This window comes from Theobroma cacao, chromosome 6 (genome assembly GCF_053813885.1).
Source record: "Theobroma cacao isolate CCN51 chromosome 6, ASM5381388v1, whole genome shotgun sequence".
Classification (NCBI taxonomy): Eukaryota; Viridiplantae; Streptophyta; class Magnoliopsida; order Malvales; family Malvaceae; genus Theobroma; species Theobroma cacao.
Window position 1 is genome coordinate 28,451,148 of NC_142644.1, and position 18,580 is coordinate 28,469,727.

The 18,580-nt window shown below is 38.0% G+C and overlaps 4 protein-coding genes across 4 annotated transcripts; 3 read left to right on the plus strand and 1 right to left on the minus strand.

The window, feature by feature from the left end:
- Nucleotides 1-728: 728 nt before the first annotated feature.
- LOC18596652 (Transducin/WD40 repeat-like superfamily protein) lies at nt 729-3,916 on the plus strand. The gene is made up of 10 exons (XM_007025264.3): nt 729-951; nt 1,067-1,163; nt 1,267-1,328; nt 1,410-1,472; nt 1,580-1,639; nt 1,876-1,932; nt 2,262-2,304; nt 2,564-2,641; nt 2,869-3,347; nt 3,436-3,916. The coding sequence occupies exons 1-10, from the start codon at nt 856-858 to the stop codon at nt 3,523-3,525; spliced, it is 1,125 nt and encodes a 374-aa protein (XP_007025326.3). The 5' UTR covers nt 729-855; the 3' UTR covers nt 3,526-3,916.
- Nucleotides 3,917-4,739: 823 nt separating this feature from the next.
- On the plus strand, nt 4,740-10,231 carry IRX1 (cellulose synthase family protein). The gene is made up of 12 exons (XM_018123445.2): nt 4,740-5,093; nt 5,456-5,529; nt 5,733-5,784; nt 5,887-6,031; nt 6,237-6,503; nt 6,809-7,154; nt 7,257-7,520; nt 7,606-7,818; nt 7,940-8,201; nt 8,292-8,491; nt 8,885-9,238; nt 9,364-10,231. Exons 1-12 carry the CDS (start codon nt 4,916-4,918, stop codon nt 9,949-9,951), a joined length of 2,943 nt encoding a protein of 980 aa, XP_017978934.2. The 5' UTR covers nt 4,740-4,915; the 3' UTR covers nt 9,952-10,231.
- Nucleotides 10,232-12,106: 1,875 nt separating this feature from the next.
- LOC18596655 (receptor-like protein 51) lies at nt 12,107-13,972 on the plus strand. The gene has a single exon (XM_007025271.3). The coding sequence runs from the start codon at nt 12,220-12,222 to the stop codon at nt 13,552-13,554; it is 1,335 nt and encodes a 444-aa protein (XP_007025333.3). The 5' UTR covers nt 12,107-12,219; the 3' UTR covers nt 13,555-13,972.
- A 1,573-nt stretch (nt 13,973-15,545) lies between these two features.
- DOT4 (Pentatricopeptide repeat (PPR) superfamily protein) lies at nt 15,546-18,502 on the minus strand. The gene has a single exon (XM_007025272.3). It carries the CDS (start codon nt 18,396-18,398, stop codon nt 15,774-15,776), a length of 2,625 nt encoding a protein of 874 aa, XP_007025334.3. The 5' UTR covers nt 18,399-18,502; the 3' UTR covers nt 15,546-15,773.
- Between the last annotated feature and the right edge of the window lie 78 nt (nt 18,503-18,580).

The following is an 18,580-nucleotide window of genomic DNA, read 5'->3' on the forward strand; positions in this document are numbered from 1 at the left end:
ACTTTCATTTCCCCTTTCGATAATTTGTTTCAAATCCATTTGGGTTTGAATGGAACCATTCAGAATCTGTGTTTATTCAAATTTATACTAATTTAGGAATTGATCTTTTTCACATGAGTTTTCCTAACTAACATTCAAACCCTACATTCCTCAAAAGGGCAAATAATAATCATTTGTAACCATTTAAAACTTGAAAAGCTAACTTTAGCAATATGCCCTATGTATCCTATAGATTCTTTTATATTCTTTAATGGTAGGAAGTCCTACGATTTTGTAATATTAGTCTATAATTTTTTAAATAATATTAGAACTATGAAAAATATTTTTTAAATGAAATTCATTTAATACAATTAGAATTCTTACTTACCAAATAGATAAATTTTATTAATATTTGTGATAAAAAAATATTTTTAATGAACTTCGTTGGATGAAATTAAAATTCTTATGTACTTGAAAATTAGATAAATTTTATTAATATTAATAATAATTAAAAAGTATAATTATTTTTGTCAATCAATTAGTTTTTTCATATCCATATTTTTATATGTATTATAAATTATAGATTATATTCTTGATCTTACAATCTTACCAACTGCTCATTTTTTGCTTAATAAAACATATTTAAAGGAAGTAAATTTAATCCGCAAATGGAGTGTTGCGTTAAGTGTTAACATAAAAAGTAGTAGGAATTATTCTCTTTTTCAAAGGTTGTGATTGAGGAACTGGACATGATATGGCCCGACAGGGCCCAAACGCTACAATGGACCCTTAAGCCACTGTCCACTGCCCTGAAAAAAGAACCGCCATTCGATGGCTACAGAGAAATCAATCATCAGTCCGGCGAAGGTGGCGTAAATGACGGAGGCAAGACGATTGAAAGGTCACAAGGCCACTGCCACGTGCTGTATCGCCTCACGTGACAGGCCTGGCCTCGTCGCCACTTCTGCCGAAGTAACCCACTCTCTTCTTCTTCTTCTTCTTCTTAACCTTCTGTTTACCTTCCATTTTTAATTTTTACCGAAGCTTTTATTTGTTTTGGAATATAAAAAATTAAATTTAAATTTAGGATGGTTGCGTTTGTTGGTTTGATATGCGTTGCAAAGATGTACAATTTGTCATGGAAGTTAGCAATGAACCAATTTCATCCCTATGCTTCAACTCAGGTCAGTTTCGATCATTTCTTTTTCTATTTATTCAATATTTTTGTCTTAATTCATTATCTAACTAAATTTTCTTCTAATATAATTTTCATCGGAATTGATGTAGGAAATGAAAATGTCATCTATGTTTCCACGGGAAAGGAGGTCAAGTGCTTTGATGTGCATATGGTAATTTTATTTTCCTTTGACTACCTTTGTTTTCATTACATCTAAATTTACTTCACAGTTAACAGCATTGTTCCTTTATAGTTATCAGAGAACTCGTGGAAGCCTTTGGAGAGTTATAACTATAATAAAGAGGAGATAAATCAGGTAAAAGATTATAGAGAAACAAAGTTTTAAATGCGTTATGCTTTACTCGGCTTTAGTTTATGAAATGAATATTTCTAATGTAAAGCTTGTTTTCTATGTCTATGCAGGTTACTTGTAATTCTAAATCATCTTTCCTAGCATCAGCGGATGATGGTGGTGAGATTAAGGTATTCAAACTTAATTAGTTTAGTCATCTGTTTAATGTTAGTATTTAAATTATTACTCAACATTAATGGTAGTATGTCTTTCATGAAGAATTTATATAGTTGGGTTTTTTTTTTTTTTTTTTTCAGAATGTTAGACATAATAAATGAATCTATAATGTCTGCATGCATATATTAGTACTTTTAGTATGATGCATCAATTTTAGCGGTTTAACCATGCATGGTGATCTATGTGGCAGATCATTGACATCCGTCAACAATGTGTATTCAAGACATTGAGAAATGGCCACACAAGTGTATCCTTACTCTTTAAGGCACTTGCCATTTTGTATTGTCCTTCAGCATATAATGGTATGAATGTCCTCGTGGTTTCTCAGCAAAATTTCCTGTCTCTATATTTGGTATTTCAACATATTTGTACTCAAAACTTTTAGTATCTTGTTTTTTGGTTAAATAAATGCGTTTTTGGCTCCTAGAAAATCTTCTTTCAACTCTCTTTTTATGGCAAGACTTTTAAAGACTTCTTATCACCATGATCTTGAGTGGGAAGATCATGGTGAGATGGTTTGCTACTAGCTTTAGTCTTTAACCTTTTTTATATCTTTCTTACCTTAACATATCATAGATCTGCAGCAGTGTCCAATTCATTCCCTGGAGACCTTGGGAAGGTAATTCTTTAAGTTCTTATAGTACTCTTTTAAATCTTTTTCCTAACTACATTTGTGTGTAACGCATATAAACTCTACTCTAATTTTATTGGTGTAAACTTTTCTCTTAGCTGTCCATTATTATCATTCTATTTGAATGTCACTGGCAGCATTGATATCGTGTTTTTACTTCATTTTGTTTGATTTATTTAATTAAGTCATGCATCAAATTGAGGATAGCTTTTACAATATTATATTTCATTTTGGGAAAATTTGACAGTCATTACTGGAGGTCTTGATACAAAGCTTATCACATGGGACTTCTCAAAAGGGCGCCCATCCAAAATTGTGGATCTTGGTATGTATGTCTTAAACTCTTAGTCTGATTGTTTTATGGAGCTTCTTCAAATATTTAATTAGATGTGTAAGATCTACGACATTTGCATAATATTATTGACAATAAACTGGAGGTGATGCATCTTTACTAAATAATAATGATTTGATCCTCCTTATGGTTATTCTAAACTGATATAAGACTAGTGCATGTACTGATTTGTTATTTGGATTTTTCTGCCGTCACTGCAGGCCTGCCTGACATGAGCAGTGCTAGTAAAGCTGGACAATGTTTCAATCCTGCTTTTGTTCACTCAATAAAAGTTCCAGATGTTGATATGTTGGACAAATTAGGCAAGATATGTGTTGTGGCCAGGGGTGATGGTGTTATTGATGTGATTGATATGGAATCAGAGCTTGCATCCATCAGGCCTAAAAGTTCCACAAAATCTCGAACAGGAATTCATTCAGCGTCAAAATGTAGTCTTCCAGCTGAAGGTGGAGTTGCTGATGAATATGGAAGAAAATGGTTTCATTTGGATTACTCTATAGGTGGACATACAGCCGCTGCATCTTGTGTGGCATTTTCTTTGTTTGGAGAGAGGGGGAAGTTCCTAGTATCAGGTGGAAATGACAAGTTAGTCAAGGTATGGGATTGCTCCAGGTGTCTTGATCCAGGGCAGACTGGTAACAATGAGCTTCTACATTTGAACATCAATTTGAGCAAAAAGGTCAGTTTTAATGCTACTTTTTCTGTATGCTTCATTCTCTTATCATATTTATTCAAAGCTTTTCATCTTTAGCCTCTCTCTTTGTCAGGTTAATTGGCTTTGTACAACTCCAGCCGAATCAGATAACCTTGTTGTCTGTGACACAACTAAGGTAGTGAAGGTCTACACTGTTTCATAGATCAAAGCTGTGGAACCATTGACGTTATTAATTGACTTCCCTGGATAGCTTGGCTTGTTTTTGGTGCATGAGGTTGTCTTTTATCATTTTCGGAGGATGTTGTTGTTGATCCAAGATCAGCTTTGCATAGATAGCACCAATCAACCAGGGAAAACAGCCTCGCTGCCCTTCATCAACCTACACCTCAATTAAGAGGATACTTTTCTTAACATTTTGACCACTTGCAGTTCTAAATTGTTTAATCCGGGAAATATTTGCTTCTAGAGGGTATATCCTTGTTGAAGAAAATAGAATGAGATGAATAATCTCGATGGTATCTGTTACCTCGGAGATTTAAACTTGATAACCTGAAGCACTCTTATCACTATAACGAGCATTGAATTAGAAGTCATTAGTTGGTGACTAGAATTAAAGGCACTAGCCATCTAGAGGCGTAGTGCACTTCTTACCTACCCTCAAAAGGACAAAAATTATCAAGTAATTGTTAAAATGAAACAAACAGGAACATGATAAATAAAGCTTCAAAGAACCACATAAATATAATATGATTTCTCAAATTTTACATTTGATATAAATTTGATTGATAAGATCTATATAAAAATTTAAGTCCATTATTATTAATAATTTGAATTTAAACTTTTGAGAGTCACATAATTTAAATCTGAAAAATTACTGGATGGGCAAGAGGATGGATTCACTCCCACCTTTTGTCCAAGCTATGAAGCTGGTTTGGCCTAATTATTGGTACACGTTAATTTGGTATCATCTCACACCCATCAGACTCATTGTCTTGTTATGTCACTTTGTAATCCAGCTGAACAGTGTTTATTCGCCTCTTCTTCTAATTTCTTAGCTTTGCTGTACAAATTTTAGTAATTATCTTACTAGATAAACTTTCATAAGTGATCAAGTTCTGATATTCCAAATCCAGGGGAGAGTAAACAAACAGTAAAATATTCCCTTAAATTGAATTGAATAATATGTATTATTTATGGTTGCACAGTGGCAGACTTGTATGCTAGGCTGGTTAGTTAAAAGATGTACCTTGCCCACCCGAAAGCTTCCTTAAGCTTCCCGCAAATATTCAAAAATCTTTTTCTCTTAGACCAGAAAAAATGTAGACGTTGCTTCTCACATTTCTCACTCTCTTTTTCTCTGCAAATACATGACACCAACAACCCAACCTCCATACTCTACCAACCGCCCATCCCTCAACCTCTCTTCACCCTCTCACAAGGACCAACATACCCTAGCTTTTTTTGGAGGCTTTTACGTATAAAAAAGAAACAACAGACTCAAAGCATTGAGAGAAGTACAGAGGGAGACCCATTGGCCAGTGTATTGTAGCATTCGGTTTCTCATCAGGGAAGAAAGGAAGACAAGTTTTGAGATGATGGAATCCGGGGCTCCTGTTTGCCACACCTGTGGTGAGCATGTGGGGTTGAATGCCAATGGAGAAGCCTTCGTGGCTTGCCATGAGTGCAATTTCCCCATTTGCAAGACTTGCTTTGAGTATGAGCTCAAGGAAGGTCGAAAAGTTTGCTTGCGTTGTGGTGCTCCATTTGATGGTATGTTTTTTTATTATTTCTTGATAGTTTCTGTTTTGATTCTTGGGGTCATTGATAAATCCTTGTGATTAAAAATGGTTTTGATGCTTGGGGTCATTGATATCCTTTAATATAGATATCAACTTCATATGTTTTCCGAATGCTTGTTTGATTCCCATGAAAAGAAAAAGATCGGAAAGGAATAAATCGCTTAAATATGAGCAGTTAAGGGTAGTTACTGAAAGATCATTGAAGATTCTTCACTCATTTGTATCATAGATGTCTACTTTCCCCAACACAGAATATAAAGAATGTTATAGTCTGATTATCTTGCTCTCATGAGTTCATAATTTGAACTGATTGCACGACTGTCAACTCCTCAGAAAACCTGCTGGATGACGCTGAAAAGGCCTCCGGCGACCGATCCACAATGGCTAAACACCTGAACAATTCTCAGGTACTGTTTTTGCTTCCTTTGAAAGGTTTTTTTAAGTCAATACTAAATCTAGCTGGAAAAGTAAACTACTGATTACAAAAGTCTAAAGGAAATTCAACTAGAACTTCAAGTTATCATATACAGTTAGTAACGGTTGATGTTTCCTGGGTACTTAAGTGTAAGGATTCTGAGAGCTTTTGATATTCATCTTGATTTATGTCCAGGATGTTGGAATTCATGCAAGACATATCAGCAGTGTGTCCACGGTGGATAGTGGTATGTCATATCACTTTCTTCCATAATATTTGATTGCTCTTGTCAATTTTTCTTAACAAAAAATTTTCAATTCTAAATGTCTCGTCTTATGTTTTCATGAAGAAATGACCGAAGACAATGGGAATCCGATTTGGAAGAACAGGGTGGAAAGTTGGAAAGAAAAGAAGAACAAGAAGAAAAAGAGTTCAACAACTAAGGTTGAAAAAGAGGCTCAAGTTCCACCTGAGCAACAGATGGAAGACAAACCGTGAGTATTTAATTAGAAAGCCTTGATTGATTTTCGGTTGTTAAAGCAATTTCATGAGAAAATTCTATTTAAGTGATGTTTTGTTTATGACGTTTTCACCAACCACATCTTAGCAGCTTTATGTGCTTGAACCGTATTAGATTAGCTTAGATTTTAAAAGAAGTAATGTTAAAGTATTACCAATATGAAATATTTGCTTTTGCAGGGCAGCGGATGCTTCTCAGCCCCTCTCGACTATAATTCCAATACCGAAAAGCAGGCTTTCACCATACAGAACTGTAATTGTTATGCGATTGGTCATTCTGGGTCTTTTCTTCCATTACCGAGTAACAAATCCTGTTCACAGTGCTTTTCCTCTGTGGCTCACTTCAGTCATATGCGAAATCTGGTTTGCCTTTTCCTGGGTGTTGGATCAGTTTCCTAAGTGGTATCCTATTAACAGGGAAACATACATTGACAGGCTATCTGCAAGGTACAAATCCATGAATCAAGACTTTCGGACATACCACTAAATTTGCTAATAGCATAAGCTATTCCCTACAATTAGTTGTTTCAGCTGATTGATTATCATAAATATGTAAACCAACTTTGCCTCTTCAACTAGAATTAACAGTTCGTCACTAAGCTTGTCACTTCTACATTTATTAGTAAAATACTGTTTTTAAGACTCTGCTGAGGTAACTGTTTTTAAGACTCTGTTCCTACAAATCATAGAAAAGGACCTTTTGATCTGTGAATATGTATCTCAGATAGATGGTTTTTTCAATACCATGGCAGGTATGAAAGAGAAGGTGAACCTTCTGAGCTTGCGGCTGTGGACTTCTTCGTGAGTACAGTGGATCCGTTGAAAGAACCTCCATTGATCACTGCCAATACTGTGCTTTCCATCCTTGCCCTGGACTACCCTGTGGATAAGGTCTCTTGCTATGTATCTGATGATGGGGCTGCCATGCTGACATTTGAATCTCTTGTAGAAACAGCTGACTTTGCTAGAAAGTGGGTTCCATTCTGCAAAAAGTTTTCCATTGAACCACGGGCACCCGAGTTTTACTTCTCGCAGAAAATTGATTACTTGAAGGATAAAGTGCAGCCTTCTTTCGTAAAAGAACGTAGAGCCATGAAAGTAAGTGCCTCAAGCTTTCTTTAGCTACATTTCTTGAATATTCATACCCCTTTGATATTGGAAGTTTTTGGCTATCTAAACTTCCTTTCAATTTGGTCACAGAGAGATTATGAAGAGTTCAAAATTCGAATTAATGCTTTAGTTGCGAAGGCTCAGAAAACACCTGAGGAAGGATGGACAATGCAAGATGGAACTCCTTGGCCAGGAAATAACACGCGTGACCACCCTGGCATGATTCAAGTTTTCCTTGGATATAGTGGTGCCCGTGACATTGAAGGAAATGAACTTCCACGACTGGTTTATGTCTCTAGAGAGAAGAGACCTGGCTACCAACACCACAAAAAAGCTGGTGCTGAAAATGCTTTGGTGCGTATACATTATAGTACAAAACCAGCTTTCATAACAACACTTATATATTCTCTTTGAACTAACAGTGAATTGCTTCTTACAGATTAGGGTGTCTGCAGTTCTAACAAATGCTCCCTTCATCCTCAATCTTGATTGTGACCACTACGTTAACAATAGCAAGGCAGTTCGGGAAGCTATGTGCTTCCTGATGGACCCACAAGTTGGTCGAGATGTATGCTATGTGCAGTTTCCTCAAAGATTTGATGGCATAGATAGGAGTGATCGATATGCCAATCGCAACACAGTCTTCTTTGATGTAAGATTAAAGCTAAATTAATTTTCTGCTTGATTAAAATGCTTGTGACAGTTTTAAGTTGTGGTTGCATTATAACAGAAGCCTATTGAGTTCTGACAATTCTTCCAAATTCCAACTTCAGGTTAACATGAAAGGCCTCGATGGAATTCAAGGACCAGTTTATGTGGGAACAGGTTGCGTTTTCAATAGGCAAGCACTCTATGGCTATGGACCTCCTTCAATGCCAAGCTTACCCAAGTCCTCTTCCTCATCCTGCTCATGGTGTGGCTGCTGCTCATGTTGTTGCCCCGGCAAGAAGGCTCCGAAAGATCCATCAGAGCTTTACCGGGATGCAAAACGGGAAGAACTTGATGCTGCCATCTTCAACCTTAGGGAGATAGACAGTAAGTCTTAATCTTTGAGGCAAATTAAGCTAGACTTGTAGTTTACAGAGCTTTTGAATTATTGACATATCTCTGTTCTTGTTTCTGCAGATTATGATGAGTACGAAAGATCAATGCTGATTTCTCAGATGAGCTTTGAGAAAACTTTTGGCTTATCTACTGTCTTCATTGAATCTACACTAATGGAGAATGGAGGAGTGGCTGAATCTGCCAACCCTTCCACACTAATCAAGGAAGCAATTCATGTCATTAGCTGTGGCTATGAAGAGAAGACTGAATGGGGAAAAGAGGTTAGAATCTTGATTCTTGTTTATCATATGAGACTTAAAATGCTGTTAATTTTAAAGTATAAGGAGGTAAAAGGAACCAATTTCTATGAATAAATTTGGTTTGTCCTGCCTACAAGATCTCAATGGAGCCAACTCTGTTGCCAAATTTGATTTCAATGCTATTAACTTCTGATCACTTTTTTAGCAAAACCATCTCAGTATGGTCTCATTCTAAATTAACCTCCCTAGCTTAATATCTATATTGACCCTTCTTGCTTTCCTCCATAGAGACCTTGAACTGCTTTGACTTTAGTCTGCTCTTATGTTTGACATGTACTAAATACTTTGGTCCAAGTCATACTTGTTTCATCCTTGCATGACAACGTTAAAACTTTCTACTATTTGGGTGCTCAGATTGGATGGATATACGGTTCAGTCACTGAGGATATCTTAACTGGTTTCAAAATGCACTGCCGAGGATGGAGGTCAATCTACTGCATGCCCTTAAGGCCTGCATTCAAAGGATCTGCACCCATCAATCTGTCTGATCGGTTGCACCAGGTTCTTCGATGGGCTCTTGGATCGGTGGAAATTTTCCTGAGCAGGCACTGCCCTTTATGGTATGGATTTGGAGGTGGCCGTCTTAAATGGCTTCAAAGACTGGCATATGTCAACACCATTGTCTATCCATTTACATCACTTCCTCTCGTTGCTTACTGTTCACTGCCAGCAATCTGTCTTCTCACAGGAAAATTTATCATACCAACGGTAATTATCTTGTACCATAACTATTTATCACAATAAATTTTAGTGCTGGTTATTCATGTATCCTCAGCAAGTTTTCAAGACCATAAAGGCTTACTGTGCTTCACATTTTCTAATTTGGTGATTAGCTCTCAAACCTAGCAAGCGTTCTGTTTCTGGGGCTTTTCCTTTCCATTATTGTGACTGCCGTGCTTGAGCTCCGATGGAGTGGTGTCAGCATCGAGGAGTTGTGGCGTAATGAGCAGTTTTGGGTCATTGGAGGTGTTTCAGCCCATCTCTTTGCCGTCTTCCAAGGTTTCCTGAAGATGCTGGCAGGTATAGACACCAACTTTACTGTCACTGCCAAAGCAGCTGATGACGCAGATTTTGGTGAGCTCTACATTGTCAAATGGACAACACTTTTGATACCCCCAACAACACTTCTCATTGTCAACATGGTTGGTGTTGTTGCTGGATTCTCCGATGCACTCAACAAAGGATATGAGGCTTGGGGGCCACTTTTTGGCAAAGTGTTCTTTTCCTTCTGGGTGATCCTCCATCTCTATCCATTCCTCAAAGGTCTCATGGGTCGCCAAAACAGAACTCCCACCATAGTTGTTCTATGGTCAGTGCTGTTGGCTTCTGTCTTCTCTCTTGTTTGGGTCCGTATCAACCCATTTGTGAACACCGCTAATAGCACAACCGTGGCCCAGAGCTGCATTTCCATTGATTGCTGAGTTAGAGTAATTGCAATTCTTTGAATTCAAGACTTTTGGGATGTTATTATGGTAATATTACCACCTGTCAAAATGGAATTGCAGTAACTGGACTGCAAATATGTCTATTGACTAGGTTTTGAACTGTTTGTACCTATCTTCTCTTCAGTGTGTAAGCTCTCGAGCAATGCTGTGAGATATATCAATGTGAAGATAGGTATTACTATTTCCCAACAACTGTTGAAACCATTGAAAGAAAAATGAATGGAATGTTTGTCCATTTTCTATGATTTGTTTCAAATCTCACGGATGGCTTTGCATTCATTTCATTGAAATGACCTGATATGAACTATTAGTCAACCTATGGTACCTGTCCCAAAAGTTTTCCTCTATCTTCCATTGAAAATACTGTATCCAGACAGAAGCAAAAATTGGAGGACATTACGGTGCCCTTTGTATCTTTGTTTGTTACGAGAGCCATAACCATGCATGGGAATTGATTGCCCTAAAACACGTTAGCTAATACGTCCCTTTCGTTCTGAAAGAAGACTTAGCCACCGCCCTCCAGCTGCTCAACGAGGAGAGAAAACATAGGTATGAGACAGGGAATTCAGTCTCCAACGGTCACATGACTACCTGTCCTAAAAAGTTAACCTTTTGTTTCACCACTGAAATTGTGGTCCTCATAGAAACAAAGAAAAGAGACAACCACAAGGTGAAAGGGTCGATGCGGGCCAAGGGAGAACAGAGTGACCCTGATCGTCAATCACAAACTATAAAGCAAAGGGGGCACTGGCTCTGCACCCATCACATAAATCTTCCCAGGCTAAAGCCTACTGGTAACCTTGAGGGAACAAAAGATAAATCTAACAAATTCATTGCGAAGGTAACAAAATTCTAATCCAAAATTTATCAGAATTAGCCTGCTTTCACTTAAAAAGATCTTTTCTCCAAAAAAAAAAAAAAACGGGTGTGATTGATTACACCACCTGCAATTTGTGTGCACAGCTGGCAATGATAGTTAGCACTCATTGCCAGTTGCCATCATCTTGTACTCTCTGCCTAATATCTTGTAGCACAAATTTCTCCGAGGGAGAAAACGTTTTGTGGTGAGGAAATTCCAGGGTTTTATATGAGGAGAATCCCACAAAACCAAACAATGTTGGGCTCGGAAAACCACAGTGACTTCCCTAGCAAATCGGGAAATCTTAGCTTTCGGCTTGCCAGCAAAGAAAAATTTTCGGAAACGAAATGGAGAGGAAACCAAGATCCCGAGGCATACATGATTGATCATGTGTGCGTCTCCAACAAGTTACATCAAATTTCTAGTGTAAATATAAAGAAAAGAATCCCCGGGTGTGTAATGATAACACCCAGATTTCTAAAAGAGCAAAAGAACTTTTTTATTCTAATTTTGCTTTTTATAGTTAATTATCCTTAAAATACTAGTAGAAAAACTAAGCTTTAATTCAAGTTCTTAATAAGTTGTTTGGGAAAAAAAAAAAAGAAAAATCAAAGTGGAACTAAGATTAGGAGACAGTTGTCTGTTCATCAATTTCAAGTACTCAATCTAAAAAGGTTAAGTCCTTGGCAATTAAGGGTCGGTTTCATTTTCAGTCTCTTCTTTATAAGGAGAAAAAGGTTGGACTAATGGAAAAGGGAGGAAAGTAGGTGGAAGCCACGCAAGTCCAGCTGAAAAAATATTTGAAGGTTTTTAGTATTTAAATTACCTTGTAATAAACTTAAACTCATCTTTGGACCCCTAGTGTTGTTTTTGTTACCTATAAATAACGGAAAATCTCAGATTTGCCCCCTTTTGTGTATCTTAGGAACCCTGTGGGCCTTTGATTACTCTGTATTTGACATTGCTAACCTCATCATGGAAATGAATGTTAAGTGAGAGTCATAACTTCAAGTTTCCATTTTTTGCTCTTCTGATCTTCATGCAAAAATTAATGTCAATGTGTCTTTCTCTCTTTTATCTTGATTTTGAGGGAATATTGAAAAATGTTTTTCAATTGAAAAATGGTCCTATACAATTTTAAAATTGTGTTATCAGCATCTTAGAAATAGAGGCATGTGAAGTAGCAGTAAATTGTGGTGCAGTTGTGTAAATAACATCAAAATCCAAGACCATAAACTCTTGACCAACTGTCAAACCCCACCCAAATCCAACTTCTCCCTCCTTGTTCCCCTGTTCTGTCTCTTCCTCTCACTTCTCACTTCTCACTTCTCACTTCACTTCCAACTTCACTTAACTTGCTCTCTCTCTCTCTCTCTCTCTCCACCATGAAACCACTACCACCACCGCCGTTCGTCCTCTTTCACCTCTTCCTCTTATGCACCGCCTCCTCCGCCGCTACCACTGTTAATGCTACCAAACCAGCCACCCCCACAACCCCTACACTCTCCCCTACTCCCTCTCCCACATCCTCCCCAACTCCACCCACCACCACAACTCCCTCTTCCTCCCGCTCAACTCTAGATCCCAAACAGATAGAAGCACTCCAATCCCTTGACATCCCCACCACAAGAGACCCTTGCATCCAACCTTCCCCTCACAACGCCACCATCTGTGACAGCTCCAAGCCCTTCCGCCACCTCATCTCCCTCCACCTCTCCAACTGCTCCACGGACCTTTCCCTCACCTTCACAGCTCTCAAGTCCCTATCTTCCCTCCGCTCTCTATCCTTCACCAACTGCCACGCTTCCCCCATCCGTTTCCCTTCCGATCTCTCTCTCTCCCTCACTTCCTTCTCCTGCATTCGCTCTCTCCGTCGCCTCTCCGGGGTCTGGCTCTCACGTTTCGTTAACCTCACTGATCTCACAGTTTCCTATACTCCAGTTAACACCAGCGGCCTTTATGTAATCATTGGAAACATGCATAAGCTGAAGACAGTCACCATTTCTCATGCTAATCTTACAGGCTATCTTCCAAGGCACGTGCATCTGAATCTGACTCATGTTGATTTATCTGATAACAAGCTCAAAGGAAGGATACCAACTTCCCTTACACTTCTTGAAGATCTTGAGTACTTGAATCTTTCTTCAAATGGGCTAAATGGAGAGATTCCCACTGAGTTTGGTGACTTGATATCGTTAAAGAATCTATCTTTGGCTTCCAATTCGTTTTCTGGGCCAATCCCAGATTCCATGTCAGCTATTCCAGGTTTGGTTCATGTTGATCTGAGTCATAACCAGCTGAATGGGACTGTTCCGAGGTTTTTCACAGAATTGAAAGGGTTGAAAGTCTTGAATCTTGAGAACAATGAGTTGCATGGGGTTTTGCCTTTCAATGCTAGTTTTATAAAGAGATTGGCTGTTTTCAAGGTTGGTGGGAATGACAATTTGTGTTACAATCATTCTGTTTTGTCATCAAAAATGAAGCTTGGAATTGCTCCCTGTGATAAGCATGGGTTGCCGCTGTCTCCCCCGCCTTCTAAGGAGTCTTCTGGAGATAGTGAAAATGACTCTTCAGATTATGATGATGATGGAGATGATTCAAGTGAAAAGAAGGAGCACCATCACGGGCCAAGTAAGGTTGTTCTTGGTGTTGCAATTGGGCTTTCTTCAATAGTTTTCCTTATTGTTTTCTTGATTCTTCTCTCAAAATGGTGTGGTTGAAGAATAAAGTCCATTTGATTATTGGTTAGGTTTTAGAGTAGGGGAAATCCGTAATTAGAGTTTCCATTTATTTATTATTGATATTTGATACACTTGATTTATGAAAAAGGGGTAGCTATAGGTGGAATTTTGGGAAAAAGGAAAAAAGGAGGCAAAGGAATCATTGAACTGGTGTGTTATTTTTTGCTGCTGATCTTTTGGTCATTGAATGGTTAAAAGAGCAGTGTTTTTCATATATTTTTGGTTTGAGGTGTGGGCAATGTGAGGTTCATTAGGAGCTGCTGATGCTTTAGAGGAAAAAAGTGATTAATGTGTCACTTTTTTTTCCTCAAAAATATGTATTCTTCTTGATCTTCAAGCATTTGCTTTTTGACACCATTTTTTAATTTTATCCTTTCTGGTCATTCTTGATGTTTTACTTTGGCTCAACGTGTTGTTATCGAACTATGCTTATTAAGAGTAAATAAAAATTTTGCAGATTTCTTGTTTAATGAATTTGGTTTACAGTATTTGTTAGTTGACACAAGTCTTGAGTCAAATAATCTTTGTTCATTTAATGAATTGTCAATGCCTCAACGGAATTCTTGACTGAAGGTTTTCCAGTACAGATATCAATGGCAAGTTGAGACAAAAAAATAAACAGTGAGCTTTCGCCTGTGACACCTACCAAGTGTCTTTTGCAACTACTGACCTAGATATTGTCTCTCATTTCTACCTACGCCTGCAGCTGTCTCCAATTCTTGAATTGTCCTCATACCACATATAGCTGTTGATCTTTTGCTTGTTTTTTTCGCACAAGTGGCCAGTGTTTAGGCTCAAAAACTAGGATCTTTTCCAGAACCCTTTCTCAATCCAACCACTTGAGCTGAGTTGAAGTTGCCAATGTTTCTTTATATGCATTGCAAGCTCTGAGTCACAGAGTGTAGAAAATTGTTGTTTGCTTCATATAGTGCTGATGGGAAAGGTAATTATCTTTAGTATGTGGGCACACCTTCTAGACAATCTTCTCTCCTATTTGAACTTGGAGATAATGACAACAGCCAAGTTGTTGGTGGTGTATGAATGTCTACATGTTAAATTATAGGGATGGAGAATGATGATACATTATGACAGATCCAACTGTATGGTTTCTGTAATAGTTTGATGGTTGGATCCTAGCTGCTGGTTTAGCTGTGTTCTGGCTTGATTAGGTCCTTTATTTTGAAGTTCCATGCTCCTTTTAGCATTCCCAATGGACCACACCATGTGGATGGATGGCAGAGCCAACAAGCGTGGTCAGGTTGCAAAGATTTTCCCTTTACTAGTAAGTTTAAGATTGTACTTCCCTATAGCACTGTCCCTCTAGCACTTCTAATTAAAGTTTCTGATCTGATGTAGGAAATAACATATGCAGCCATGCCTTACTTTATGGCGAGCTTTTGTTTATAAATTGTAGGGACAAATACAAATCAAGAAAGCTCTTGGGAAAGGCATGATAAATGGGTATGTATTGGATCCACAATCATTAAGAAAATGGATGCTCAAACCATGTTGCTCAACAAAGGAAGTGATAATAATCATGGCCACCATCCTCTCAATACTTTAATCATTTGAATTAAACTCTCTTTTTCTTCTTTAAATGCCACTCATCTATCTTCCACTTCATTTCCTTTTTTTCAATATTTATTCATTTTGGATTAGAAAGAGACCATGGGGTGAAGGGGGAGAAGACTCTTACTACCCTTGAACCATTGTAAAAAGGTTTTTAAGAACAGTATTGCTTAGTGTTTTTTCTGGATAATCCGAGTCAAGTATGCAGGGAGTGCCTTAAAAAGTCATGTGAAGCCCATACCATGACGCGACCCTGCACCTGCAGCCTTGTTTCAATGAATCTATGAGCCCTTTACTGCTTGAATTGCAATTTTTTATTTTGAGAAATTACCTTTTTAAAAATTTTCAGACAAAGTAACATTTTAATGTTTTTTTCTTTCTTTTAGAAGGCTTGAACCTACTTGCCAATTCCAAAGCTCTGTTATCCTATAGAATGGTTGTCTTATTGCTTTGCAGGATTCGCTTTTCCGAATTTCCACACCTTCCCTACTAAATAAATGGAAAATTCGAATCTTTTTGTGTATTAAGTGATACAAAAGGCTGGTAATTACGAAAAAAAATCTAATTCACTAATGCTTATGTTAACCGCCAAGTCTTTTGAGTTAAGACATCCCTGTTTGAACGCCTGGTCACCAGAATCCTCTGCAAGAACAATATCCATCCTTAAAATGGTGAAATCGATTTGAATCTCTCAGGACAATTTCTCTACCAGTTTCCTTGGACATGAACTTAGCCATTTCATGACAGTCACCACATATTCTGAGATTCTTGGTTACTCGTATTGTTTTGCTAGGTGGCAAGCTTAGTAATCCGAAAGCCATGGCTAATTTCTCACTGTGCCCACAGAGAGCCATTTCTTTTTGCATGTCATCTGCATTAATCAAAGCATATTTCGTTTTAGGGAAATAGCCTTCTCCCTTCATCTTTCTTCTTAACTTCTTTAGTAGAGATTCTATCTTCTTGGATTGTGGGTGTGAACTATCTCCAGCGACAAAGAGATTAACTTTGCCCTTTATCTCTATCCAACTGCAGCCTGGGTTCTTTCTTAAGCCCTTCCTGCCAATCCTCTCTCTCACTCTTTTCACTTCCTCCCACTTCTCTGCCTCTGCATAGATATTTGCTAAAAGTACATAATACCCAGTATTTTCTGGCTCTAGCTCAAAAACACGTTCTGCAACTCTCTCAGCTAATTTAACATCATGGTAAATCCTGCAACCACAAAGAACAGCTCCCCAGATTGTGGCATCTGGTGCTATAGGCATTCTTTCAATGAAGTGAAATGCCTTTGAAAGATTACCAGTCCGAGAAAGAAGATCTACCATACAAGCATAGTGCTCCAATTTGGGCTCAATGTTGTAATCGTTTCTCATAATATAGAAGAATCTCCAACCTTCCTCAAGCAGTCCAGAATGACTGCAAGCATACAGTATGGAAATAAAGGAAACTTCATCAGGCTCAATTCCTGCATCTCTCATCTCATTGAAGGTAGTAATAGCTTCATTCGCAAACCCATGCATGCCATATCCAGCAATCATTACTGTCCATGAGACTAGATCTTTTGAAGAAATCATATCAAAGAGTAATCGTGCAAGAGCTAGAACTCCACACTTAACGTAAAGGTCAACAAGTGCATTGGCAACATGTCGATCTGAAAAATATCCATTTCTCAATATGTGACCATGAATCTCTTTTCCTCTTTCTAGAGCAGCTAAGCTGGCACAAGCAGGAAGAATACATGCCAGTGTTCTGCTGTCAGGCTTCAGTTCTTTGAGCATCGCAGCTAACATTTTAAGAGCTTCATTCGGAAGGCAATTCTTTGAGTAACCTCCAATCATGGTATTCCAAGAAATAATGTCCTTCACAGCCATCCGAGAAAAAATAGAATTTGCATCTTCCATGCTTCCACATTTAGCATACATGTCCATGAGGGCATTACACACAAATAAATTCGATTCCACATTATTTGCCTTTATGTAATCATGTACATCCTTGCCGTTCTCCAGTGAGCCACTTCTAGCACAAGCATGAAGAACGCTCGTGATAGCAACTACATCTAGTTTAACACCTTCCCTCTCCATTTGTTGGAGCAATCTGATAGCACCATCAGACTGACCATCCCGAGTATAACCCGCTATCATAGAAGTCCATGACACAACATTTCTTTCACCCATCTTCTCAAAAACTCTGAGGGCACCATCCAGATCACCACATTTTGAATACATATCCAACAAAGTATTGTTAAAGTTGAGTTTCCTCTCAAAACAAGCTTTTATTGCCAAAGCATGAACAGCCTTCCCCAATGAAAGAGTACCAGAATTTGCACAACCCACAAGAACAGTAACAATAGTAGCCAAATCCACATCAATACCCAAATACAACATCTCTTTAAAGACCTCCAGCCCTTTCTCTGCAAGACCATTTGACACATAGCCACTTATCATGGAATTCCATGATATAACATCTCTATCAATCAATTCATCAAACAGTTCAGACGCACTTTCAACTCTTTTGCCCTTGAAGTAGAAGGTAATAAGAGAGTTCACAACACTATTATAACTACCGAAACCCAATTTTAACAAATAGCCATGAACACGTTCACCTTCTTTCAGACCTCCTGAAGCTGCTAAACACTTCAAAATACAAGAAAAAGTATAAGAGTCCACTTCAATTCCCTTTTTCATCATCATCTTGAATAAATATATACTCTCCTTAAAATCACCAAATTTTGCGTACTCATTCAGCATATAATTCCACAAAAAAACCTTCTTTTTTTCCATTTCATCAAAAATCCCCCTCCCTTCCTTTAAATCCCCACAAGTTACATAAAAGGATACAAGCTTTGAGCCCAAGACTTCATCAACTGCAACACCATTAGAATTAATAATTGAATGAACCTTTTTTCCATCCTTCAATGATTTTAAATCAGCACAAAGCTGTAAAATTGAGCAGTAAGTTTTAGATTCAAGTTCAGAGTTTGGAGACATGGAAAGCAATTCCATGGCATTGTGAAGATTACCCAACTGACAGAATTGAAAGATTCTGGCATTATAATCTGTAACCTGGTTATCAATGGTTTTTCCTGGTGTAGCTGAGATTTGGATGGGGGTGTAAGAGCTGAAAATTGGAGATAAAAGAGTGGTTTTTGAATTAGGTTTAGGGATGAAGCAACCATTTTGAGGTTTGAAAAAGCTTTCTTCACGGTTTTGGTTCTGATTTAGAGGAGAGAAACACAAGTTCGGTGCCGTTTTGGCCATGGAAAAACAGGGAGCCTCTGTTAAAGAAACGCGGTAACGTTTCAACCATAAAAGCTAACCGTTCAATGGATTCGATTCCGGTTGCTGAGTAACGAACAGTCGAACACTCGAAAGAAAGGGTGGGTAAAACCCTGCTTTGTCGTACTCTTTTATTTCTTTGAGTCCGTCACGTGGTGTGCACG